General features: G+C 51.0%; 6 protein-coding genes and 3 pseudogenes across 6 annotated transcripts; 7 read left to right on the top strand and 2 right to left on the bottom strand.

The window, feature by feature from the left end:
- Positions 1-1,069: 1,069 nt before the first annotated feature.
- Positions 1,070-1,639, top strand: SAPIO_CDS6075 (annotated as a pseudogene; the record flags this gene model as incomplete).
- Positions 1,640-2,862: 1,223 nt separating this feature from the next.
- On the top strand, positions 2,863-4,459 carry SAPIO_CDS6074 (uncharacterized protein; the record flags this gene model as incomplete). The annotated part of the gene is made up of 6 exons (XM_016788265.1): positions 2,863-2,935; positions 3,065-3,106; positions 3,247-3,425; positions 3,536-3,730; positions 3,857-4,276; positions 4,334-4,459. 6 exons carry the CDS (start codon positions 2,863-2,865, stop codon positions 4,457-4,459), a joined length of 1,035 nt encoding a protein of 344 aa, XP_016642022.1.
- Positions 4,460-5,555: 1,096 nt separating this feature from the next.
- Positions 5,556-6,848, bottom strand: SAPIO_CDS6073 (annotated as a pseudogene; the record flags this gene model as incomplete).
- A 1,092-nt stretch (positions 6,849-7,940) lies between these two features.
- Positions 7,941-10,872, top strand: SAPIO_CDS6072 (uncharacterized protein; the record flags this gene model as incomplete). Its single annotated transcript, XM_016788264.1, has 2 exons — positions 7,941-10,794; positions 10,850-10,872. 2 exons carry the CDS (start codon positions 7,941-7,943, stop codon positions 10,870-10,872), a joined length of 2,877 nt encoding a protein of 958 aa, XP_016642021.1.
- Positions 10,873-12,881: 2,009 nt separating this feature from the next.
- SAPIO_CDS6071 lies at positions 12,882-13,226 on the top strand (annotated as a pseudogene; the record flags this gene model as incomplete).
- A 685-nt stretch (positions 13,227-13,911) lies between these two features.
- On the top strand, positions 13,912-14,870 carry SAPIO_CDS6070 (uncharacterized protein; the record flags this gene model as incomplete). Its single annotated transcript, XM_016788263.1, has 3 exons — positions 13,912-14,248; positions 14,544-14,699; positions 14,779-14,870. The coding sequence occupies 3 exons, from the start codon at positions 13,912-13,914 to the stop codon at positions 14,868-14,870; spliced, it is 585 nt and encodes a 194-aa protein (XP_016642020.1).
- Positions 14,871-15,056: 186 nt separating this feature from the next.
- Positions 15,057-18,241, bottom strand: SAPIO_CDS6069 (uncharacterized protein; the record flags this gene model as incomplete). The annotated part of the gene is made up of 6 exons (XM_016788262.1): positions 15,057-15,947; positions 16,011-16,526; positions 17,313-17,791; positions 17,853-17,987; positions 18,046-18,148; positions 18,206-18,241. The coding sequence occupies 6 exons, from the start codon at positions 18,239-18,241 to the stop codon at positions 15,057-15,059; spliced, it is 2,160 nt and encodes a 719-aa protein (XP_016642019.1).
- Positions 18,242-19,303: 1,062 nt separating this feature from the next.
- On the top strand, positions 19,304-20,805 carry SAPIO_CDS6068 (Amidase; the record flags this gene model as incomplete). The annotated part of the gene is made up of 2 exons (XM_016788261.1): positions 19,304-20,473; positions 20,536-20,805. The coding sequence occupies 2 exons, from the start codon at positions 19,304-19,306 to the stop codon at positions 20,803-20,805; spliced, it is 1,440 nt and encodes a 479-aa protein (XP_016642018.1).
- Positions 20,806-21,528: 723 nt separating this feature from the next.
- Positions 21,529-24,144, top strand: SAPIO_CDS6067 (Uncharacterized protein; the record flags this gene model as incomplete). The annotated part of the gene is made up of 3 exons (XM_016788260.1): positions 21,529-21,562; positions 21,629-23,421; positions 23,485-24,144. The coding sequence occupies 3 exons, from the start codon at positions 21,529-21,531 to the stop codon at positions 24,142-24,144; spliced, it is 2,487 nt and encodes an 828-aa protein (XP_016642017.1).
- Positions 24,145-24,288: the final 144 nt, after the last annotated feature.

Genomic DNA, 24,288 nt, shown 5'->3' with positions numbered 1-24,288 from the left:
GAGATTTTGAGAATTTCTTTAACGCTGCCTAACTCGGACAGGGTAACTCCTAGTGTCTCAATCTCACCCACTTCACCCATTTCACTTAAATTCACCAAGTCCGTGTCCGCCTTTGAGAGGGTTTTATCTTCGTTGGCATATTATACGCTGCGGCGTGTTGTTGGCCACGAAGATGAGCGATTGAATGGCAGAGACTTCTTCCCTACCGGTGGCAGGCCCGTATCAAACTTTCACCTTGTCCACCTACTCGCCCCCGAATATCTCTTCCCCATTCTTCCTTGGCTTTTCACGAGCCAATCTCACAATCCTCCATCGCTACTAAACATCGGGACTGTCAAGGAGGAGTTGGCGTTGAGTTGGGGGGTTGGCACCACATGATGTACTGCGGACGAGACTGTGTATCCTTTCAATTGGCCATAACGACCGATCCGCGTGACTTGGCTCTGGATTTATATACTTATTATGTTGTTGGTACATGACTGATGTGGTTATTTATGGTTTCCGAGGCCTGTTCTTGTTGGTGGTATTTCAGGCGTTGATAGCTGGCTTATTTAGGGCGATCGCCGAGAAAATGCGAGAAGTAGGGATTTCAAAACTACGCAATCAACTTTTTATCTAAGAGACAAGGAAAAGAAGAGGCCCCAAGCTTTCCACGAGCAGGTGTGGATTTGTTCCCGTCAACTTGCGCTGCGATTTGATTTGTCGCCAGGGAGTGCTTGAATGGATCAATTGATCAATTGAATTAATCCCTTGTCAATGACCAAGGTAGCACACGTGATACAATATTCTAGTGCTTGGGTGCCTGGTATTACGAAGTACTTCATACATTTCGTATCTTTCCGCGAGTTGATGAATCCAAACATTGATCTTTAAGATTATGAAGGCCGGAGAGACAACATCTTTCCACCTTCAACCATCCGCGAAGCGTCAAATCCAGCCCACTGACGAGGCAGGAGGACATGTCAGGTACTGCACAGACAAGGCTTCAGATACCACTGGTCTCAAGTGTGAGTTTCTCCAAGCTAAATTCTTGTTGTTGTGGTCGTTTTGTTAGCACGCGACGGTTGACATGTTTTTCCATGAAAAGAATGACATCTCCGACTTCTTCGTGGCGCACTTCTCGGATAAGGCGGTCAAAGCATTCAGTACCCAATTTCTTCGCCCGAATGAGCATATCGAGCTACCTTCGAGCCACGCCCAAGATGGCCCCCTGCAATTTGACGACAGACCTTCATCCCTAGATTGGGAATGGCAGGAAGATGGCGACGACGCGCTGGGATACTACCCCGATGGTGTTAAGCGCACCTTGACAGACGAACAAATAGAGATATTCAGGCACTCAGAGCTCCACGCATTACGCCGTACGACCAAGAAACACAGCAAGGATATCGTTGCGCTATCGCGTCCGCGTCCGTGCAAATCCGCATCCCTGGCCGAGGATAGCCCTTCCGCGGTGAATAAAATCCGTGTTGCCCATGACCTTCCGAAAAATGAAGTCCAGCCCGCGAAAACGGGAGCAAAGAAGCGCAAGCGCAGGGGTAAACAGATCCAACAGACGAACCACGAGCCAAAGGTTGATTTAAGGAAGCGTACCTGGGATGTTGTTGAGCCTGGATTAGACAGCCTTGATTACGATTAGCTGTCGCGGCGGGTCATGGTAGTCTGGGATTGCTAGCTAAAAGCCGAAGAGGTCCTAGACCACCGTCGGAGAAAGGATTTCGTCGCCCTGGTATGTCTGGCTTTCTTTCATTCTCCCCATCCTCGATACCTCATGATGACCCATGTTGTCATCCTTATACGGACTGGTGCTATCAGCTTCTCAATATAGCACCGTCATGGCGACCCCTAATCTTCTCTCTGAAGGTTTCATCACCCCAGCCGTTCTCCTCTGCATCTATATCCGTCATCTGAGGAAGCTAACACGAATCCTACATTCCGTAGCCTTTACACCGAAAATTTCAACGGCCACACGAAATCTTCGCGGACAGGAACACTCGACTTGGTTGAGACCTATGTTGTTGCCCAGACACCTTTTAACACCAGCCCATCCCTTCGGCACGGGTATTGTTCACATGTCTCGCCTATGCTAGGTTATGTCTAGCCTTTTAAGGTCCACGTCCCCTATGCAACTGACTAGCTGGGATATTCTTCAACTCTCTTGTCGATCGTCACCGCGTTTACAGATCCTTTGTGTGTGATATAGCACTGAACTCACTCACCTAGGTTCGCCGTGGACAGGACACGGACAAGTAAGGCGACTAACTGACTGTGTTTGGGTGGGCCCGAGTTTATCCGCACAAGTTGCCTGTTCGTCCAAATCTCCGAGGTCGTTCTGATTCCGCCCACATTCCGTATGAGCTCCAGAAGCAAGCATGAAATAGTTGTATGGCCCGGGATGACCTCGTAGTAACCACAGCAGTCGATCGATGTGTATGATGGCCGATTCTCTCCCTCCAGTCCTTGGTAAAAGGAATAAATTTATCAAATCAATGGATCTTTAATTATTTGATCAAGCCTGTGCTGTACTTCGTACTGATGCGCTTAGACACCTCAACGATCAATTGATGTGCCCACTAAATCGTGACTGTGGCTTGGGATTGTGGGCTTCTCCACTGTGCGATTTTCCTGCCATGTGCAGCCGCCAACCAAAAACCGAGAACAGTCTTTGCCCCGCCCCTTCTCCCATTTGCACCCCTCAATCATCGCGAACAAGCTGATCGCATGTCAAATCTCGAATGCATCGATACTACCCAGTTACAGCCCCGCGACTAACTCCCCCAACTGCACATCGATCCCACCCGTCTCCGTATTAACTCTCTTCAAAGCACGTCGGCTGCAATAGACCGACCCTCTCCGTCCACGATGGCTCGGGTCTACGCCGACGTTAATCAGAACATGCCCAGGTCGTATTGGGATTACGACAGTGTCAACATCAGTAAGTCGCAACGCCGCTGAACTATCTCCCCAGTCGATTACTCGCCGTTTGCCGCGCTTCTGTCCATTGGATCGTACTCTACTCCGAGGCGCGGTCGAACCAGCAGAACAGTAGCTAACGGTACGATAGGCTGGGGTGTCCTCGAGAACTACGAAGTTGTTCGCAAGATTGGTATGCCCCTCCTCAAGCCCCCCCTAACAGCAGGCGATGCCTTTCGGTTGCGTCGTCTAGTCCCGCTGCCGCGCGACAGAATCGACCCGATACGATTGCGGGCGTGTTGTGCTAACCGAGCCCCGCTGTGGTGGGAATAGGTCGTGGCAAATATTCAGAAGTGTTCGAAGGCATCAATGTGGTGAACTACCAGAAATGCGTCATCAAGGTCCTCAAGCCAGTGAAGAAGAAGAAGATTAAGCGAGAGATCAAGATTCTTCAGAATCTTGCCGGTGGTCCGAATGTAGTTGCCCTGCTGGATGTCGTGAGGGATTCACAGGTCAGTCATCCTCCCTCCCCTGCGTTGCCTCAAGAGAATACTCCCTCATCTGCCATTCCTATTCGCAATCCGCAGAGACTGACTCACCGATGTTGCTTTGGAACCCGTAGAGCAAAACACCCTCTCTCATCTTTGAGCATGTCAACAATACCGACTTCAAGAACCTCTATCCGAAGTTCACGGATCTAGATGTTAGGTATTACATCTTTGAGCTCCTCAAGGCCCTCGACTTTTGCCATAGCAAAGGCATCATGCATCGAGATGTGAAACCTCATAACGTTATGATCGACCATGAGAACAGAAAAGTGCGTACCTCAACGACAAAGTCTGGCGCTGTAACGCTCGTCTCCCAGTTTCAGGTCTCCGATGTGCTCGCATCGAAGCCTCTTATCATTTGCTGGCTGCTAACATAGCTGTTCACCTACCTCTAGTTGCGCCTCATCGACTGGGGATTGGCCGAGTTCTACCACCCCGGAACCGAATATAACGTGCGCGTGGCATCTCGCTATTTCAAGGGACCCGAGCTGCTTGTTGATTTCCAGGAATACGACTACAGCTTGGATATGTGGAGCTTGGGGGCTATGTTCGCGTCGATGATCTTCAGAAAGGAGCCGTTCTTCCATGGCCAGAGCAATTCGGACCAGCTTGTCAAAATTGCCAAGGTTCTCGGCACCAGCGACCTCTTCGACTACCTAGATAAATACGAAATCGAACTGGACACCCAGTATGACGACATTATTGGCAGGTTCCCCAGAAAGCCTTGGCACAGTTTTATTACGACCGAAAATCAAAGATTCGTGAGTAACGAAGCCATCGACTTCCTGGACAAGCTGTTGCGATACGACCATCAGGTATGAGACCTTTCTCATTCTCCTTCTGTCCATCTCACTCACCTAACCCTGTTTTAGGAGCGTCTGACTGCCAAGGAGGCTCAAGCTCATCCTTACTTCAATCCTGTTCGAGATGAGGCCGTTTTCAAGCAGCACTTGGCTGCGAATGCTGCTGCCGCGGCTAGTGCAGCTGCCAACAACTAGACTAGCAGAAGCGGTTCGACATTGCGAATATGCGACTGAAGGCAGCATAGGTGCACCCTGCAGTACCCACGTATCTGTTGCGGAAGTTGAGCTTTGGCATAGATCATGTATACGCGAATAGAGTAAGAACACAGCATCGATTCTCCAAGCTCCGTGCAGTGGTGGTTATTCCCTATCGTTATCAAAAACAGCAAGGCCGCCAACCTCTAATAACGGGTCGCACTTCGCTTGGGAGCAGGCTGGCATGGACATCGATAGATCGCCGTACCATCCCACTCTACTCACCTCGCCCAGACGGCTCTCTCCTACGGATTGAAGCGCAGCAGGTCGTTCTATGTCTTTTCTGCTCCAGCTTGCCTCACTCTCACCAGTTTTGCTTCTCCTCTCACCGCAACTCTCATATCCCTCTTCTCTCTAAGAGCCGGGCATTGCACCATACATCATCCGGCACATGAGCTAGGCGGGCAGAATGTCTGCTTTTGATACCCTCAAGGTGTATCGCCACCCGCCCGCCTCCACCTTTGTTTTCAATAGCCTCAGTCCCCCTTCCGTCTCTCTCTTCATGTCAACCCTCCCGAGCTTTCTGTATTGATCGTTTGCCATGGTCATTTATGAGGAAGGTTTGGCGTCAGTTCGTTTGTTTCTTTGTCTTCTTGGTCAATAGCGGAATCTAAGAAAACATGGCGTCGGTGTTCGGTATTCCGCATGCCATTCATAGCTTTACTCCATTTAATTTCTGAGAAACATGAAGTTGACACTTAGTTACTGTGCGTTTTCTTTTCCGTTGAAAGAGGAAGGAGTATGTCAAGTTTCTTCCTTCCTGCCTCTACCTCTTTGCCAAATTACCATTCAAATCTAGGAAGCGCCATGACACCCGCATATTTCCCTTTCCAACGCCGTATCGAGTCCGCAATGCTTTGCATGATTTAATGCCTCCAAATGAAAACAAGAATGCGTATAGAATACAAGAGGTCGAGTGTTGTTCTTCGTGAAAGTAACGCGCAGCAAAGAGAAAAGAAAAGAAGAAGAAAAAAAAAAAAAAAAAAAAAAAAAAAAGAACAAGAAAGCCAAAGGAACCTTAGTTTGTCTGGCTGCGTCACTCACTGCGAGCTCGAGTGCTGATGTTACTAGCATGAGCGAGCAAAAACTTGCAGCATGTGAGTGTAAGTTTGCATGCCTTCGTCCATGACTCGTCCTGTGCAATGCCAAGCTTTATGCTGACATCGCCTATTCGTTCACCCTCAATCTTGTAGGGCAGCTTGAGCGAGGATCGGCCGCTGACATTCGTTTCTCGCTCGACAAAAGCCCCCAACTGGCGGACAAGCTCGAGGAAAGCCACCATGGCAGTGTTGAGCTTACGATGCATGAATGTTAAGCCTAAAGGAGTGTCTCCCGATGAGTAAAGCTCCAAAGCTGTACGCTTCGGGGCCGGGGGAGGTGCTTGGGCGCCTCGGTCCCCTGTCAGTCGACTTGATGAGGGTGAAGGGTAATCAAGTCGGGTGATTTTGGAGGTGCTTCCCATGGGCTGAGGTTCGAAGCCGGTAAACTTGAAGTTAAGCTTTTCGGCAACGGTGACCAGGAGGAGCAGCGCATGGCCCCAGGCGGCGTTGATCTCTGGCCAATCCACAGGCTTGCTCGATAACCGGCCTAGACGAAGGCCGTTGATGGTCGCAAAAGTCCCGTCGTGGCTGATGCAGAAGGTGTCATTGTAGACATTTGAACGCTGTAATTTCTCCAGGAGCTGGGAGTCATGGTCGAATTTTGAGTTGATGCTGTCACGTTCATTCTGAAATTCGGTGAGCTTGGTGGTGAACTCATTCCTCTCGCGCCAGAACGTTTCCTCCTCAAAGTCTAGTTGCGCTGCCTCCTCCTCCAAAGCGAGGATTTCCTCATCTGCTGCTTCCTTTTCCTTTTCGAGTCGTAATAACAGCGCCATGGCATCTGCTTCTTCGCTCTCGACCGTCTTTAGAGCTTCTTCCTGGGTCCTGAGATCATCGTCGGTGGGCTCATCCGCCTGGAGCTGTTTCAAATAGGAGATGTAGGCGTCTCTCTCCTTGGTGGCGGTCTCAAGCCTCCTCTGCAACTCATCGATGAGGATATCGGTACACTCGACGCATACCGGATGGTCGATATCGGACCGAGCCGACAAAATCTGGAAAAGCTTATTCATGCGCTCCATCTCGTACGTCTGGATCGTATCCTGCTCACCATTTGCGTCTGCATCCCTGTCGTCAATGTTCGGCGGTGGTCTGGCGGCATGAGGAGCATCTTGGCGAGGCGACGGCAAAGGTGCTGCAACTTGGGACTGGGTAAGATATATGAAGGACATGGACGAGTCTCGCGCGGCGAGGTAGGGCGCGCCAGCAAGGCGTTTGAAGGTCGGCGCCATGGCATCGTTGGAGACTTTCCCGTACAGAGCTTTTCTTTGTTTCTCCTGCGGGCGGGCGACTCTCGGATAGGTTTCTGTTGCCTTCTTCACAGTGTTTTGCGAGGAAGAAGCTGAGGTTCGGAGTCAACAAAGCAGGCTCTTGGGACGGCGACCAAGGATTTATAGGTATAATGGGAGAGGAAGATTTCAGGGAAAGTTGTAAAATACGAACCCACCAAAAGGTCATAAGCAGCAGGATTCAAGTTCTGCAAGGAACTGTCGAGCTTCAGCGGCAGGCGACATTTTTGACAATAAATCGCCATGGCTGGAGGGCTTGGTGGGATGATAGCTTGGTGGCTCGCAGTGTCTCAACGTCATCCAGGGGTCGACCGAGACAATATTGAGGGGGGAAATGCTGGTTGAAGGCCAAAGAGAGAAGCAGGAGTAGATAGATCAATCTGGAAGATGCCGATGTGATGTTGGATATATTGCAATGCATTACTCCCAGGGAGAGCAAGATCAAATGTGGTATCAACCTTGAATTAATCGTCGGTGCTGCTCACCTCCTCCGTTCGGGGAATGATAGGCGCTGACGTATGAAGTCAGGTGCACACCAATCAATGCTGACAGCTCAAGAGGGAACATTGGTGGAGCTTTTGAGGGATGCTGGTAAATTGTCACAAGCAAATATTAGATTACAGTAAGTAAAATATGGAGGACTATACATGTGTAAGCGCATATTTGATAAGCAGAGAGTATCCTTTCAACATTTGTATCTAATAGGTACATTTAGTCTACTTTCAGTGTCTCTTTACACCACAAGAGCTACATTAGCGTCCACCTTTCTCCTTCCTCTGACAATATCACCACAGCCAAGCAGCACAGTCGTGCCGAGCTCGGAAAATTCCCAAGTCAGTGCTCCATAGCAACCAAGCATCACCCTGGTGCCCCTCATCTAAAGCGAAAGCGCACCAAGCCAACCACCGCCCCAATTGTCATTTGCTATTCGCCGACAAGCCAACAACACCAATAACACAAGTATCACCTTGTTCGTGATAGTTGATAATTGAATACCTTTTGTCCCTCCTGGCACAGCTCCATGGCGCAATTAGCATGGAGCCTCGAAGAAAGAGACCAAGACTTGAGCTTGACCTTCACAATCAATCCGAGGATGACGATGACGAACTTAACTACGATCCTGAGGAAATATCCCGGAAACGAGACCCAGGTTTTCGCCTCGCCCAATCTCGCGCAACTGCAGCTTTTCGCTTGAAGTCAACCTTCGAAAGTATCTTTGAGAAGTATGAGCGCGACTTCTCGGGTGTCGGCGATGAGATCGACCTTCGCACTGGGGAAATCGTCGTGGACAATGGCCATCTGCAGAAAATGCGGAATGAGAAAGATGTAGGTTTAGACCTGACCGAAGCTGGAATAGAAATGTCTGGGAGCTCCGCCTCCACCACTGCCGGCGGAGCCGTTGACGGTGCCACCGTCCGTTCAGCGCAAGGACAAAACAACCGTCAAAGTCCTCGATACGAAACGAGCGAGGATGAAGATCGCATACTTGGGGGAGACAAGACTACGGGGACCCATGAAGGAATAATCAATGGCCCAATGGCCCTTGTGCCATACGCTTCAAACCACCGGCCAGCACACCTCCACACTCCGTCAAATGCCTCCCTCTACCCATCCCCCGTCCGCCTCGGCTCGCAACCATATTTCGGTGCCTCCCCGCTTTTCTTCAATTCCTGGTCTCCCTCCGGCGCAGGAGATCCCATATGGAATGCTCCACAGATTGAAGTCCCAAGATTTAGGAGCTCCTTCGCCACGAGCTTATATGCCAACCGTTATCAGCTTCCCGCCCGTGAAGGCTCACGTTCTATTTGGGCACCCCGGTCTAAAAAGGATGATGACGAGGAGGAATTGGATCCGTTACCGAAGCTACGGGTGAGGCCATCACCTCCCACGAGGAGAGTTCCAGCCAGACCTGTGATGGCCAAGCTGATCCGCGCCCATCCGGAATCTGGTGGAGACTCCGGTGATGAGGAGTGTATTTTGATGGGCTCAAAAATAGATCCAACTCCAGCCCCCGAGGATGGGCCAAAAAGGGGCGTTAACCGTGGCGATATTGTGTCTTTGAGCAACGGTAGGCAAACCAGCGTGGAACACAATGAGATGATCGGTACCACTGCGCAGCCAGTTACTCAGACCCAGAGCGATAAAATAGCTGAAAGGGGAGGGGGCGAATTAACTCCGCGAACGAAACTGCCCCCGCCCGGGAAAGACCGTACCAGACGAGCGAAGATTCACCAATTAATGCCCGCCCGTGAATCCGGGCTTAAATCCAGAAGGTCAAGCAGGGAGACCGTTTCGCCCGGCAAGGAGGCAGCGTCGACAGCTACGGCGACAACCATGCGATCTGCCGCGGTGGCCCAAGGAGCTATCTTGGCTCCTCCCGATAATGAGAAACGTCGCTGGTCGAACAGCGTCGTCGTCGAGCTTTCTTCTAGCCATCTGTTTGATGACAGTTATTACCTTGACCTTTCAAACATGTCGGACGACTCCCGCAACCCCCCTCCATCCTCTCGACTCTCAGTTGAGTGCGATACTGGAGATTCTCAAAACGACGCCCTTTCCGCACCTAAGAAGGTTATTCCGGATTCACAGACGTCAGACAGCTCTATTACGGAACCCCTTGAGCACATTCCCGATACCGTAGTCGCGTCTTTGCCCATGTGCTCGAGCGCAAATGACACTCACCAGCAGCTTGCTCGCAATGCCTATGACTTGTCTGATGAGGAGCAGGGGTTTGTTTCCAACTCTGCAGCATCTGGGAGACATTTGCCCAGCGCAAAGGAATGTTCCAGTTCGCTCCCGTCTAGTTCGCATAAGCCAGTCGACCGCGGCCGACTCGACGAGGTCCGTATTGCAGGAAAATGGCAGGGTGAGACCGCAGTACCTTCTATGAAGAACGTACCAACAGATTCATCACCCGCAGCGTTGTTCTCCCCAATCAAGACGAGGTTTGCACGAGCAAGAGCACGTTCAGTCACCAAATCCTCGAAGAAAATGGGTCCTTCAGCCCTCGATGTCGATGTATCAGCCGCCTCCACTACGAGCCTCAAACGCGCCCCCAAACCCTTGCCTTTGACGAACATAACGCCGTCCTCGGGTGAGAGGCCTTCGTCTTCGCATGCGCTGCCGCTGCAATTTGCCCCACCTCAAAGTGAGGCTCCGCGGTCATCCACCCATGGGCTCGGCATAGAATCGCAGCCCTCGGATGGGACGGAGAATACAGTCGAGTCTACGGATATAGTACCGTCGCATTCAGACCACGGTAGCCCTAGCCCGCAGTCGTCGCGAGAACCACCATGTTTGGGGGGAAATCGCCAGCACGCATCCGACGATGGCGTTTCAGAGCCCTCCACTGAGGTTGACACGAGCAGGTCCGCTCAGATGATGCCAAAAGACAGCGACAGGACCGCCTCAGTCGGTCCCGAATCTAAGGACGCGGCCAAATTAGACTCTTCCAAACCCATCAGAAGCGGAATTCAGGCAATTCGCCAGGACACCAGGCTAAAATGCGTCACTGCACACAGGAGCACCAAGAAGCTGGGCAGAAAACCCTCCACTCACCAGAGGAATGGGGCCGTGGATCATATCAGCCAGGCCGAATCCTCTCTTTCCCTCCAAACCGGGAAACCCATGGCTGGGTCCTGCGACGAAAAGCCCATCCGGCAACAACCGCCGCGCCATCTAAGCCCGACAGCTACGCCGAAGTCAAAAATGCTTTTGAACGATACTACACCCAAATCACATCCGTCAACCGGCCACCGGTCTCTTACTTCTCTCATACCCGAAGCTGGTAATGCTTTCTCGCCCAATGACTCTGAAGACGAACTCACCCTTAGTTCGAGCGCTTTCCGGACCATCTTCGGCCGGCCCATTTCCTCGAAAAGCTCGATCAGTAAACAGGCATCCTATCGGCCCAATCACCCTAACTCTACACCTACAAAATCTAGCAGATACAGCTCGAGTTCGGTAATGTCTTCAAATCTAGGAAATACCCGAAGACTTTCCAGGACACCGTTTGTGCTTTTTAACGCGGAGCGGCCATCCGCCCCAGACGAATCTGTCATGAGAACTCCGGGAGGAACAATTCGAAAATGTGGGGAGGGTGGGCTGAAATGCGGCAAAGACTTTTGCTTTACATGCTGCTGAGGGAGTCGACGGCGGAATCTGTCAACAATATGTGGAAGCGACTCCAGTGAGAACCTACTTGGCCCTAGTGGGATATGGCCCAGGGACCGCAGTCTCCAATTACTACCCGAGGCGCCAGCCTCGCCCATTCTCTCATCTAAACTTATGAAACTATGAAGGGATTTGAGCAGATTGCTGATCTGAGGCCATGACACTGTCCTTTGCGGCACCTTCCAGCTCCCAATGGTCTATAATGCCGAGCTGCTTGAGCTTGTTGTGATCCATCCTTTCATCTTAAGACCCTGTTTAACAAACAGTCTCTCATCCTTGCAGGTTCAGAAAGAGAATCTTCCCATTCCTTCACATGTAGATTTCTAACCTTCTCCCTCAGCTGGATTGCCAACACTGGAAACCTGAGCATTATCCACATCGTTGAATGACACCTTGATCTCTTCAAAGGTCTAGCTCTAGGTGTATTGTTCCCTACAAACAAGTCTCACACTAAGGTTGTCGCCAATCATAACAAGAGATCATTGATGTCCATCCCAGTGGGTCAATGCATACCCCGTCTACAAGGAAAGGGGTGGCACCTATTTTCCACTGGCACCGGATATCGAAGCAAAAGGAGGGACTGCTTTTTAGGACAATGTTGTTTAAATAATAAGAATCGGAAGAGCTCTCGCAGGTGGTTGGACCGGACCTGGAGATGCTACCCCCTCTTGTTTACTAGAAGAAAGAGTGGGCTGAACCACATCGGAAGGATCTGATCAACTATCCTCGAAGATGTTAGATCAATGGCCTGGTGATTGCATACCCTACTACTAGGTGAACACTAGTGATGCTATATATGGAGGAGATATATGAAAGAAGGAAGGCCTCGCATGCATTGAATGGGAAACACTGGCACCGGTACCAGTAAACAGATCAATGATAGCATTGTGATCAGATTGAGGCATGAGCTGGCGGGCCACAACGGGGAGGCGGAGGCAGAGGTTATCGGTCCTAAAGTATCCCAATCTATTTCCATGTCATTCATGCAATCTATCAACCCGGAACTGAGGACAATGGCTTTAATCTATAACCAGTATTCATCTCACTAAATGCAATGTCGGACGAGTCTCGTCGAGATTTTGAATCTAAATGCATGCAACGAAATCAGCCGGAATCCCGCAGGCGCAAAAGGTCCTGTCCCTAAAAAAATGTACTTTCCGACACCAAGATTAATTTACACCGCGTTGCACGAAATCCTACTCGAGATTTCCATCTGACCCCGTCAGGTCTCGCAAAGCGTCTCGTCCTCGGAGCAGAGAGGCGAAAAAGGTGTGGCACCGGCTCCCTTCCGAAACCACCCTCCCATACTCCTTCACCTCCCCAGGTGAAATGAGCTCTACGGTGCTGGTTGTCTGGTGGATCAGTTGTTATTAGAGTGCGGTCCTTCCCGTCTGGTTGGTCGAGACTCCTGCCATTCCCTAGATTCTTTGAAAATAGCCGGAAGAGAGGGACATTGTGGAGGATGGCTCTGACGGCTGCTAAACGTACGAGGGCAACCCTTGGATGCGTCGGTTAGTTGATTGCACGAAGCAGCCTCTTGGCTAGAATATATAAAGTAGTTCGCCCATCGCATTATTTCGCATTTGGCTGAAAAGAGCAGCGGCGCAGCAGTTAACACATCGGCTCTCATCCACTGCCTCCAACCCCCGTGAATCGCTGATCTTTCTCGACACTTTCCATTCCTCGAGCCCAACTCGGGCCTGCGACAAGCAAAGAAGAGGAAAAGAGGGGGATCAAAAAAGTATCGCCACTTAGGTGTTCCTAAGCGTCGACCATTCTCTGGCCTACCTCTTCGCCCTCAACATGAAGCTGGCATCTGTGGCAGCAGTTTTCGCTGCGGTTTTGCCGCTGGTTGACCTGGCCAGCGCCGTCCCAGTTCTCACCTACCGCCATGAGCTGGCGCTCCTTCAAGGCCGCCAGTCCGTCCCACCGGAGTACATCGATCTCCTGAAGGAACTACTGAATAGCAACCGAATCAATTCCGAAGCTAGGGGTCCCAGAGGCGGATTCAACGGACGGCCCGGCCGACCATCCCAACGCATCGACCCGAGCAATCGCCGTCCCGCTAGACCCGGTCGGCCTAGTCCGCCATCCGACCCCAACAATGGCAGGCCAAGGAGACCCGGAAGGCCATTTCAAGCATCGTAGCCCAATGCACAGTCTCATGGGGCCTGCGGTGGGGTTTTAGTAGACGAGGATATTGTACTTTCCGACTCTGCTGTCAGAGAATACGGCACAGCCCTCTGTGATACTCGGGCTTTTCTTCCTGCTTTCCATGAAATTCCTTTCCTTTCCCACTTGTCCATAATATCTACTCATGTTTCCTTCCCATTTCTTTCTTTCTCTTCTTCTTCCTTCCCGGCAGGTGTTTTGGGGAAGGGCGGGGAGGGCATGGCCTCTTGTCAGTTGCGTGGTTGAGTTTGCATTTACATCAAGATGAGAAGACACAGATCAATGATTATTTTCAAGCTTTCTTTTACACACAGTGATATTTTTGAAGAAGTTGTGACCTTTCATTCAATTGTCCATTTGATTGTCCATTCAAACTGATGCTTGAAATTGAAAAATTCCAATTACGTAATCAACAATCTGCCATCACATTTCTTCCATCCAGAGCAAATGGAATGAGCACCAAGGAATATTAGCTGCCAAACCTCCAGGTAACTGCTCTCTCAACTTTCATCTTCCTAGCACACTGCATCCAACTCCAGGCTTATTGTGACTTCAAAAGCCAACATTGAGCATTTCATAGTTCCTCATCAGCACACTATTTGTCTTCCAGAACTTAGCCACCATATCAACCCTCCAAAGTCAGAATATCAACACATCCACCATGGCCTCACCAGAGGTTCGCGACTTCGCATCCATCATCCTCAATCACTCACCTCAGCCTTACACCTTCAATTTCTCTCCTTTTCTCCGCCAAGTCCATCACCATGGCCTCCCTGCAGATCGACCCATATGCAAGGCCTATGCGACCGGTCACTGTCCCAACGGAACAAAGTGCCTCGACCGACACGTTAGCGACCCCACGGCGGCCAAGTCTGGAGGCGGACCTCCCCCCTCCGGCTTGAATTCACTCGTCTGCAAGCACTGGCTTCGAGGTCTGTGCAAAAAGGGCGAGCAGTGCGAGTTCCTCCACGAGTACAACTTGCGCAAAATGCCCGAGTGTAATTTCTTTGCAAGAAACGGATACTGCTCCAACGGCGAGGAGTGCCTCTACCTACATATCGATCCGCAAAGTCGCCTGCCTCCCTGTCCGCATTATGACCGAGGCTTCTGCCCTTTGGGTCCTACATGTTCCAAACGACACGTCCGAAGACTTCTATGTCCATTTTACCTTGCTGGCTTTTGCCCGGACGGTAAGGAATGCAAGGAGGGAGTCCACGCGAAGTGGATTACAGACCTTGGAAAGCCTACCCCGAAGCCCGAGAAGACAGAAGAAGACGACCTCGTTGCTACAAGGCGGATGGATCTCGCTCCTACAGATGACGACAAAGATCGTGGAAGAGATCGAGACAGGGATCGAGACAGGGATGATGGAAGATATCGCCACGGCCGTGGCGGAAAGTGGCGAGGCAGAGGAGATCGGCGGTTCAGAGGACGAGGCTATTGATGCTAGTATGAGCTTGGTCGTGGCCTGCCGAGCTGGCCAAATTGTAGTATTGTTCTTTTCCTTTTTTTCTTGTTTCCCTACCAGGATTGGACCTCGGAACGCGCCTACACCGATCACGGATTTTGCTACGGGTTTCGACGGCTCTTTCAACAGTAGACGAGTGGATATTGATTTAGGACTGGACCGGAGTGTGTGCAGATCCTTCTTTCCACCACATACAGCCTCTTCCTGATACCTACCGAGGGCCGGCCTTGTACATATATATAGTCCGAGCTCGTTATCGACGAGAGCCTCCTGTACAAAGCACCTCTCTGACCCTTCGAATGCGTCTATCCGCTATGACTTGCCATGTCCAGGATTGGCTAGGGTTCCGTCCAAACGTTGGACACTATCCGGCTATCGGCGGGAATAACCACGGCATCATTTGAAAATCTCTCGTCGTCATCGGTCCCTGCTTGGGACCCTTCTGGGGAGCTATTTTGCCACGTCGATAGCTCATCTACTTTTCGAATCCCCATCATCCAGGTTACCAGGTTCCGAGGCACCCACTTCCCAACGAACCCATACACGCTGGCCCCCAAACCAACCCGGATGGTCTGGGACGTAAGTGACCCATCGATGACATCAAAGACGGTGTTGTGCAAATGCCGAAGAGAACTTCCTTTCATGCCTCTTATCCTGCCCCCCGAGATGACTAGTTCGCTCTGCAGAATGAAATTGCGGCCGTAAGCCATACGGGCACCGTCATCCCACTGGGATGCGAGGTCGCATGGGTTGTCGGGCTGTGCTCTCACTGACGTAAACCCGCTGAAGTCGAAAGTGCCTAGTTGAATATGGGTTACCGGGATAGATAATGGCCGGAGTTCTGCCGTTAAAACCTCCGTGAATGCCGTCAAAGCGGAGCAGACGGTAGCCTCCGGTGCGTGGAAGGGAGGGTTGATGGAGGAAATGATGGACGGCGTAAAAACTAGCACCTTGGGTTGCGACGATTTCTCTCCAGCCGGGCCCAGGCGTGCTGTAAGAAGGGGAAGGAGAGCCTGGACTGTAACGATAGGATGAAGGAGGTGCGTGTTGAACACGTCGGCGAAGTTGCTCGGGGGTATCGTCGCAATGGGTGATGTTTGGTAGTTGAGGGCCGGGATTAGGATGACAGCCTTTAAACTAAGGTGATCGGGGCGCGCCCTGGGGACGGGAACGTAGGGGGATTTTAGGAATGCAGCAAATCGTTCAATCGCAAGGGAGGCACTAGGAGGCTACGAAGAGGTTAGTGAGCCGAATCACAACGGATCAAAAGTGGTCGAGGGGCGGGTGCGTACATTTGTGACGTCAATATGCAGTGGTCGTATGTCAGGCCGGGAAAGCTTGTGGACCAGGGCCTCGTCGTCGGTTGTGCTGCAAACGACGTAGACGATAAAGCCTTTTCGTTCCATGTCCAGAGCCAGGGATCTTGTCAAGGGTAAATCCGGTGACCCCCCAGCGATCAGCACGACCTCGACGCGGCCGCCATTTCTTCTAGACCGCTTAGCCTTCCGCGTTTTGCGATAGTAGCAGGTGCTCCTGTAGACTTGATAGGATAAAGCCCCCGTCAACAGGACCGCTGCACCGACAGCAAACTTATTCTTCACTATCCACTCTCGAAGTGTGTCGATCCTCGAAACCGCGACGACAGCAATTGGTGTCGGAGCCGGTGGTGTCGGTCTAATGGTATCCGGCAGCCAGGTCGCTGAAGACAGAGTCGTCCGGACGGCTACAGCGGCGTTTTCAACATGGGCGTCGATAAAGTCAGCGACATCGGTAGAATACCGCCATATCTGGTTCGGTAGGGAGGAGAGCTAAACGACCACATAGGTGTTAGAAAGCAACTTTCGGCTCTAGAATCTCTTATTAAGGTTGAGGAAAAAGCTGCCATACAACATCTAGAAAGGCCTGGTCGTCCGCGGACATTATCACGGCCGGTAGTTGAAGGATATCGATGCAGTCAGAATCTTCGATCGGACGTAAGACCGTTTATAATATATAGGCACCAATCTGGGGCAGGTGAATTCGGGTGGATCGTTTCGAGAGGTTGCTGAGAAATTCAAAGATAAGATTTCCCCTCAATATCGCACGACTTTCTTCAGAACATGAAAACACCTGTCTGCATCATCCATTACTCTCCAATGTCTGCTCTCAAGAAGTTAGCTTATAAACTATTTCTGGTGGACGCGATTTTCAGATGACGTGACGCACTGACCAGTGCTGCCCAAGGACACAATGTTGAACGCATCAAGTGTGCTGGTGTCTGAGCTTGGATTTGGCACTGGGTGCCAGGCGTACAATTAATTGTACACATAATTGTATAATTGTACCTTGCACCTCTGTAGAATTACTTCGCGCTCGCATGATGGGGTCGGTGACTAACCACGTTTGTGCCGAGGTCAATCATATTATTACTTCATTGTTCGTACCTGCTGTCGTATTATGATTATGCGCGGTTACAATTCAAGTTGCATCTTCCAAATATTGCCTAAACGAATTTGATTTCTTATGTACTTCGCGCGACAGCATCACAGTTTCCTCGCTACGCACCGAAGTCTAACATAGCTGAGCATCTCTCCGCCGCTCGGGTTTGCGCATACGGCCCGAGCTGTTTCAACCGCCTCTTGGATGCACTCCTCTCTCTGATTCTCCGGGACGGCGTCGAAGAAGCACCGACCCATCAGCCGCAACCACCCGTCTACCCCGCCCTGATCAGCAGGTGTCGGGCGCCATTCCCTTTCTATCTTTTCGATTTCCCAGGCGCCGTTGCTTTCCATAGTGTCCACTATCCATTTCTCATCTGGAAAGAACCACGGGTCTACTCTCCGCGCCTCCTCTAGCCCCACTCGTCTTGATGTGGCCATCAACAATGCCATCCTCATCTCGGAAACATTTCCTAAGCCGCCCATTTCAAAGACGAAGAGGCCGTTCGGTTCAAGTGCGTCGTGGACGGCCCGGAAAAACTCGGCTCTCTTTGACTCGGGTCTTAAGATCCAGTGCATCGCCGCATTCGAAAATGCCTTCGTGAAGCGAATTTGCTGCAGAGATGAGCAGCTCCCCAGTTCCGTCGCATCAAGCACTGCGGCCTTTCAGTATTCCTTTCTGTTGGCAACGGAGATAAAAGGGTGTCTGGTGCCTACCTTGAAACTTGCATTCCCCCCGGTTATCAGTCGCCTTTTTGGCTGCTTCGATCATCTTTGGAGAACTATCGATCCCATAGAGGAGACCATTACCCTGGGCAAGTATACCGGCGAACTGCACATCCAGGACGCCATCTTCCCCGACGTTCTTGTTAGTGGTTCTGGACTGAGTCGACTAGGAGTTAATACTCACCACCACATCCTATATCAAGGAGAACGTCATCCTTTTGCAGATCCAGCCATTCAACGATCTTGCCTGCGAGCCTTGGGACAAATGAGGCAGAGTGTTGGTAGGCCTGCATTATTCAATAAGCCTGCAGGTCTTCGAGCCATTGTAACCCGAACAAACATACCTGTGCATTCCAATTGTCTTTAGTCTCTTCCGCCATGGTGCCGACAGAACTTCGCCTACAACAAGGCCTGGCGATATAATTAAGAGCAGAATAGTAGACGGGCAAAGTGGGAGCCGTGCTGTCTTTGTTCCAGAGGCATGAAGTCAAAGACATCCAATTCCAAGTGGATGGCTCTCCCACTCAATGGCCGATGTCGGACTTAGCTCGGAACAAGTGGGCACTTATATATACATACATACATAGATGGATATATGTATAAATGTAAGACAGCCTCATAAATTCGTACATAGGCAGTAGAATTGATGTTGCGAGGGTCGCCTGGAGAGCTCACAGCGAGTCACAGGTGAGTCGTGAGTCGTGACTCCTGGCAGCAGCCGTTGGCGAATCCCCGCAAAGTTCCGGTGCGATGGCAGCCGGCCGGCGAACCCCAAGACGGGCAAGACCCAACACCCCCGCACTAAATGCTCCAATGTTCGGGTGCAGTTGATCAAATGGGTCCAAGCGATCTGCGGGTGCCAGCGGAAATCCGGGGTAGTCCGGTTAGCAGCGGACTATTACTCCACCTGCCGCCTACGGTATTGTCCCTGAATCTAGACCGCCGTACGGACCTTATCAAGAAGATAATAAATAGGACCCCCGGCTCCATGTGATTTATCTGCGTCCCGCTCCGTATCCTATTCTGTTTTATACCCCATAATACGTCGCGTTTAGAACGTTCCAGTTCCACTTCTTACATTTTCCGCTTCTGACATTCCACTTCTTACATTTCCTTCCATTTCCTGACAGAACCACATATAGCAGCCTCCTGTTCCCACATTCTCTGTCTGTCTTGCGATGTGGTTCCTATTTCCAGGTTATTACAGACATTTACGTGCCTGTCGGCAGAAACAGGCTGAGAGGGAAGAGCGGCTGCGCCAGTTAAAGAAACGGGGCTGCGAAGGGTCGCTGGCTCCGGCCGAGGCGAAGTTGGTCGATGAAGATATAACCCGACTCGTCAATGGCGTACAAACTGGCACTATTGATCCACATTCTGTGTTGGATGCCTACGCCAAGGTCGCCGTGAGAGCTCAAGAAAAGACAAACTGTGTTACGGAGATCATGGTTGACTCTGCTCATGAATGGCTACGCAGCGGCGATATCAACCTGAAGGGCCCACTGGCCGGGGTTCCCATTAGCTTGAAGGATAATATCGCAGTCGGCGGGTTCGACACAACCGTCGGATACAGTAGCTTCGTCGGCAACAAGAACCCGCAGGATGGTGCCATGGTCAGGCTCTTGAAGGATGCTGGAGCAGTACCCTACGTTAAAACCAATGTGCCAATCACCCTTCTCAGTTTCGAATCGACAAATGATGTCTGGGGGAGGTGCACAAACCCCCACAATAGCAAGTTCTCCCCTGGCGGATCGACTGGGGGGGAAGCGGCCTTGCTGGCTCTGGGGGGGCGAATCGGCATTGGTAGCGATGTTGCCGGGAGCGTACGTGTTCCTGCCCACTTCTCGGGTATTTACACTCTTCGCTGCTCGACAGGGAGGTGGCCGAAGCACGGGATGTGCACGAGCATGCCGGGTCAGGAAGGAGTTCCCAGCGTATTTAGTCCCATGGCGAGGACTGTCAACGACCTCCGCTACTTCACCAAGTCATTGATAGATATGGAGCCGTGGAAATACGACTGCACAGTCCACCCACTCCCATGGCGGCAGGATATCTGGGAGGAGTATCGCGGGAAGAAGACACTCCGCGTGGGGATCATGCGGACTGACAATGTCGTTGATCCAAGCCCAGCCTGTAGGCGAGCTTTGGAAACCACAGAGGCCGCTCTTCGGAAAGCGGGCCACATTATCATCGAAATCAACCCTCCCTCTCCCTACGAGGCTCTTTATCTGGGAGCTCACCTTCTCAATGCGGATGGATGTCAGACTTTCAAGAGATTCTTCAGTCCTGGGGAATGGGAGGATACTGGTGCCCGTCAGATGAGCTTTTTGATGGAGCTGCCGAGGCCATTGAAGTATCTCTATTATCTGTGGGTCAAGTATGTTCGGAGGGATGCTATCTGGGCCGACCTGGTAAGGGATTGGCGGCCCAAGAGTGCCGTAGAAAGCTGGCAGCTCGTCTCGAAGCGCGAAGCTTACCGAATGAAATGGTTTGAGTGGTGGAATGATGCGAACATCGACATCCTCCTTACTCCCCCAAACGCAACCCCGTCAGTTCCGCACGATGGTATGAAACAAGCCGTGAGCAGCTGCGGCTATACGTTCCTGTTTAATGTGGTATGTAGTAGGCCCCCGGCTTTCTACTTTTTACGGAACGTTTGAGTTAACAGAAAATGCAGCTCGACTACACATCCTCTGTGTTGCCCGTTTTGAAGGTCGACAAGGATCTAGACAAGCTCCCTGCCAATTTCAGTCTGAAGGGTCTAAATGGAGTGGCTCAGGGTGCGTACAGATTGTATGATGCAAACGCGATGGACGGACTGCCTGTCGGGGTACAGATAGTAGGCAGGAGGCTTGAGGAGGAGAAGATTTTGGCCATCACGGAGGTTGTAGAGGACGCTCTCCACCAGCACGGCACACACTACCGGCAGCTAAGCCCGTCGGACTGAGGTTGTAATGGTTGCCCGCCATGACGCGGTAGCACTCTTATATTTTACATCGCAGACAGTGTCCGCTGAGATTAATTGAAGTGATACAATTACGAGGCGAGAACACTATTTGGGCTGAGGAGGGAAAGCTGCCATGTTGCCCGACATCCCATCAGATTTTCCTCATCCGCAGCATTTTCTCGGAGCCTAGCCCTTCCTCTCCGCGATACGGGCGCTCTGTCGCTAAACCACTGCATGATGGAAGGAGTTGAAAAATAGAGTAGGAAACCGGAGAAGCATGGTATTCTGCCTGAACCGCGAACCCGTCCCATGATCTGGGTCCAGGGCTTCAATTTAAGATTTAAGACTGGTTTGCTTATATAAGTCATCAGAATTATGACGCAAATACCTTATTCAAATATATCTTTAAAGATTTATCTAGAATTGTATATTTTAAATTGATATTATAAATTAAATATTTTTAAATTTTAATCTACAGGAATTTTTTTTGCAAAAAATTTTTTTCTTCTTTTTTTTTTGGTTATAAAACAAATAACACGTAGTTGTAGCATTTTATAACGGCTGAATAAATAATAGTATTCCCGGCAAGGTACGAAGTAATTAGTGGCTAGTTCAGGCGGAGATGCATTGGTCCACTTCAACTTACGTGTATGTCTTGGCCCTTGTCATGGCCTCCATCCATGAAATTCACTTCCACATTCCGGCATCGTGAGCTTCTCTGAAATGACTTCGCCCAGTCTTTTACCATCGGAGAAAGGTATGTCATGGTTTGATTGAGTAGAGCCTATTTGACGAAGAGGAGAGACTGACCTCCGAGGCTTAGTCCACTATGATCCGATTGAGGACTTGAATTTGATTTTCGGTCATCCCTCGACTGTTTCCTCTATTTCTCGAGTTCTCCACACCGTCCAGCGACACAATGATACTCTCTCCGCCGATATCTCCACGTTGGAGCTTGTCCAAGCCTACGGATCGGATTCGAGCCTTGAGAGGATGCAAACGGCCCAACAGGACCTTGCAAAGCTCTTCGCCAAGATCGAAGATGTTCGGATTCGGGCGACCGAAACCGAGAAAAGCATCACCTCGATGACTGCAGACATAAAACGCCTTGATGGAACGAAACGAAACCTTACGAGAAGCATGACTGCCCTCAAACGGCTCCAAATGCTGACCACGGCATATGAGCAGCTGAGGGTGCTGGCAAAGAGCCGACAGTATCGGGAATGTGCCGGACTTCTCCAAGCCGTCATACAGCTTATGAAACACTTCAATAGCTACCGCAGCATCGAACAGATAGCAACCCTTAGCCGGGGAGTATCTGATCTTCAGCGTGAGCTACTGGAGCAAGTGTGTGAGGACTTTGAACTCGCCTTTGCGAAGGGAGAAACCTCTGCTCAAAAAACTACTCTTATAGAGGCTTGCCTTGTTATGGATGCCCTCGGTGAAACGGCACGCTCCCGGCTATTGGCTTGGTATGTCAATACTGAGCTTCGGGAATATCGCCAGGTGTTTAGGGGTAATGATGAGGCTGGTAGCCTCGACAATATTGGGCGTCGCTACGCATGGTTCAAGCGCATGATGAAAACACATGAGGATGACCATGCGGCTATATTTCCACCTCATTGGCGCGCCAATGAACTACTGGCCACGGCCTTTTGTGACGGGACCAGAGACGATTTCCGGGGAATTCTGGAGAAGAGGATGCGGCGAGCCGATGGTAGCAATATCGATGTTAATCTGTTACTAAATTGCCTCCAGGAAACACTGGACTTCGAGCAGACCCTCGATCGGCGGTTCGCGACCGGTCCACGAGCCAGCATTGATACCCTAAGTTCCATTGAAGATCGGGCGCAAAGCTATAGCGGCTCAATCTCGGTAGCCTTCGAGCCCTACCTGAACCTATGGGTAGAGTCTCAGGATAAGCAGCTTGCAGCGATGATACCAAAGTATAGGAATCAGCCTTTAACGCCCCCGGACGAGGACTTTTCTCCCCAGGCCGTCATAACGTCAGCCATTGAGCTTTTCCACTTCTACAAAGTGACGTTGTCACAATGCGCAAAACTATCAACCAGCGACCGGCTATTGGATCTTTCAAAAATCTTGGCAAAGTATCTCGACGAATACGCTGAGCAAGTCCTCCTCCATTTGCTCCAAGCGCCAGGGCAACAAGGTCCCTCACTGCAAGATGTCATTCTCGTTCTGAACACGGCCGATTTCTGGCACATCAACACAAATCAACTCGAGGAAAATATCAAGAAGCGGATTGATCCAGAGTTGGCCTCCAAGGTAGATCTCTCATCCCAGTCGGATGCCTTTCTGGGTGTGGCAAGCGCCGCTGTCCTGGCTTTAGTCCGGGACGTTACCAGAGACTGTGATCCGGCCTGGCGGGAAATGAGGAATACCAATTGGAGCACCATGGAGAGCGTAGGAGACCAAAGTTCCTACGTCGGCGAGCTCCTAAAACACGTGAACGCCAAGGTCAAGCAGATTCTTTCTGTTATTCATAAGTCTCAGTATGCTCGCGCGTTCTGTGACAATCTCGTTGAACATATTGCGATGTCTTATATAAACAACATAGTCCAGTGCCGGCCGATATCTGAAGTCGGTGCCGAGCAGGTAGGCGCTCCCCCCTTTCCCGATACGGTCCACTTGGTCACAACTTGATTGACCCTTGGCTAGATGCTTTTGGACAAATATGTACTTACCAAAGCCTTCGAAAATTTTCTCGCTCATCACAACCCGTCATCCGAACCGCATCCTACCACAGGCGGGTTTGTAAAACGAGTAAACCAGGTCATGGGCCGTATGGACCCGCTCCTCAAGACGTTGCAAGTCCGGCCCACACCGCCAGAGGGTTTAGTCCAAGCGTATCTCATTCACATTGGCGACCGATCGGAGACGAATTTTAGAAAGATATTAGACATGAAAGGGGTAAGGAAACACGAGCAACCGCATCTACTGGAGCTCTACGCGGTCCACAGGGATAGCACATCCAGCGCGAAGCTCGTGTCAAGCTCACCACTCTTGGCTTCACTCGTGCCGGCAGCTGGAGCTGCGGGTACTGGCATTGGGTCGATCAATACTACCGCCATCCTTACGGGACCTAGCCTCCAGGCGAAATTCGACGCAGGCTCCTTGGGTGAAAAACTACTTAACGCTGCAAGGGAAATGGGTACCAGCGCTTCGGACAAATCGGGCCAAGGTGTCCCCGAAAAGGCAACTATCAACGAGAACCTAAGAAGTTTCGGTAACTTTTTCAAGCGAGATATTGGTGGATTAGGGGCCAGATTTGGGAAGCGGGACGGCAGTGTCGGCGCAAGCAGCGAAGACAGGCGATAGATAACAATAGCTCAAGTCGTCAATTCTTGGGGAGAGACGGAGAAGAATGCCCGCCCCATCCCTAGATAGGTGTGGCATCCCGAAGGAGACGAACGAATGGTCGGGAGGGGCAAGGCAGGAGTGGACTTGTTGTTAGGATATCGC

This window comes from Scedosporium apiospermum (assembly GCF_000732125.1).
Source record: "Scedosporium apiospermum strain IHEM 14462 chromosome Unknown SEQ_SAPIO_0100, whole genome shotgun sequence".
NCBI classification, from domain to species: Eukaryota; Fungi; Ascomycota; class Sordariomycetes; order Microascales; family Microascaceae; genus Scedosporium; species Scedosporium apiospermum.
The sequence above is the reverse complement of the archived record's forward strand: the minus strand, read 5'-3'. Positions and strand labels throughout refer to the sequence as shown.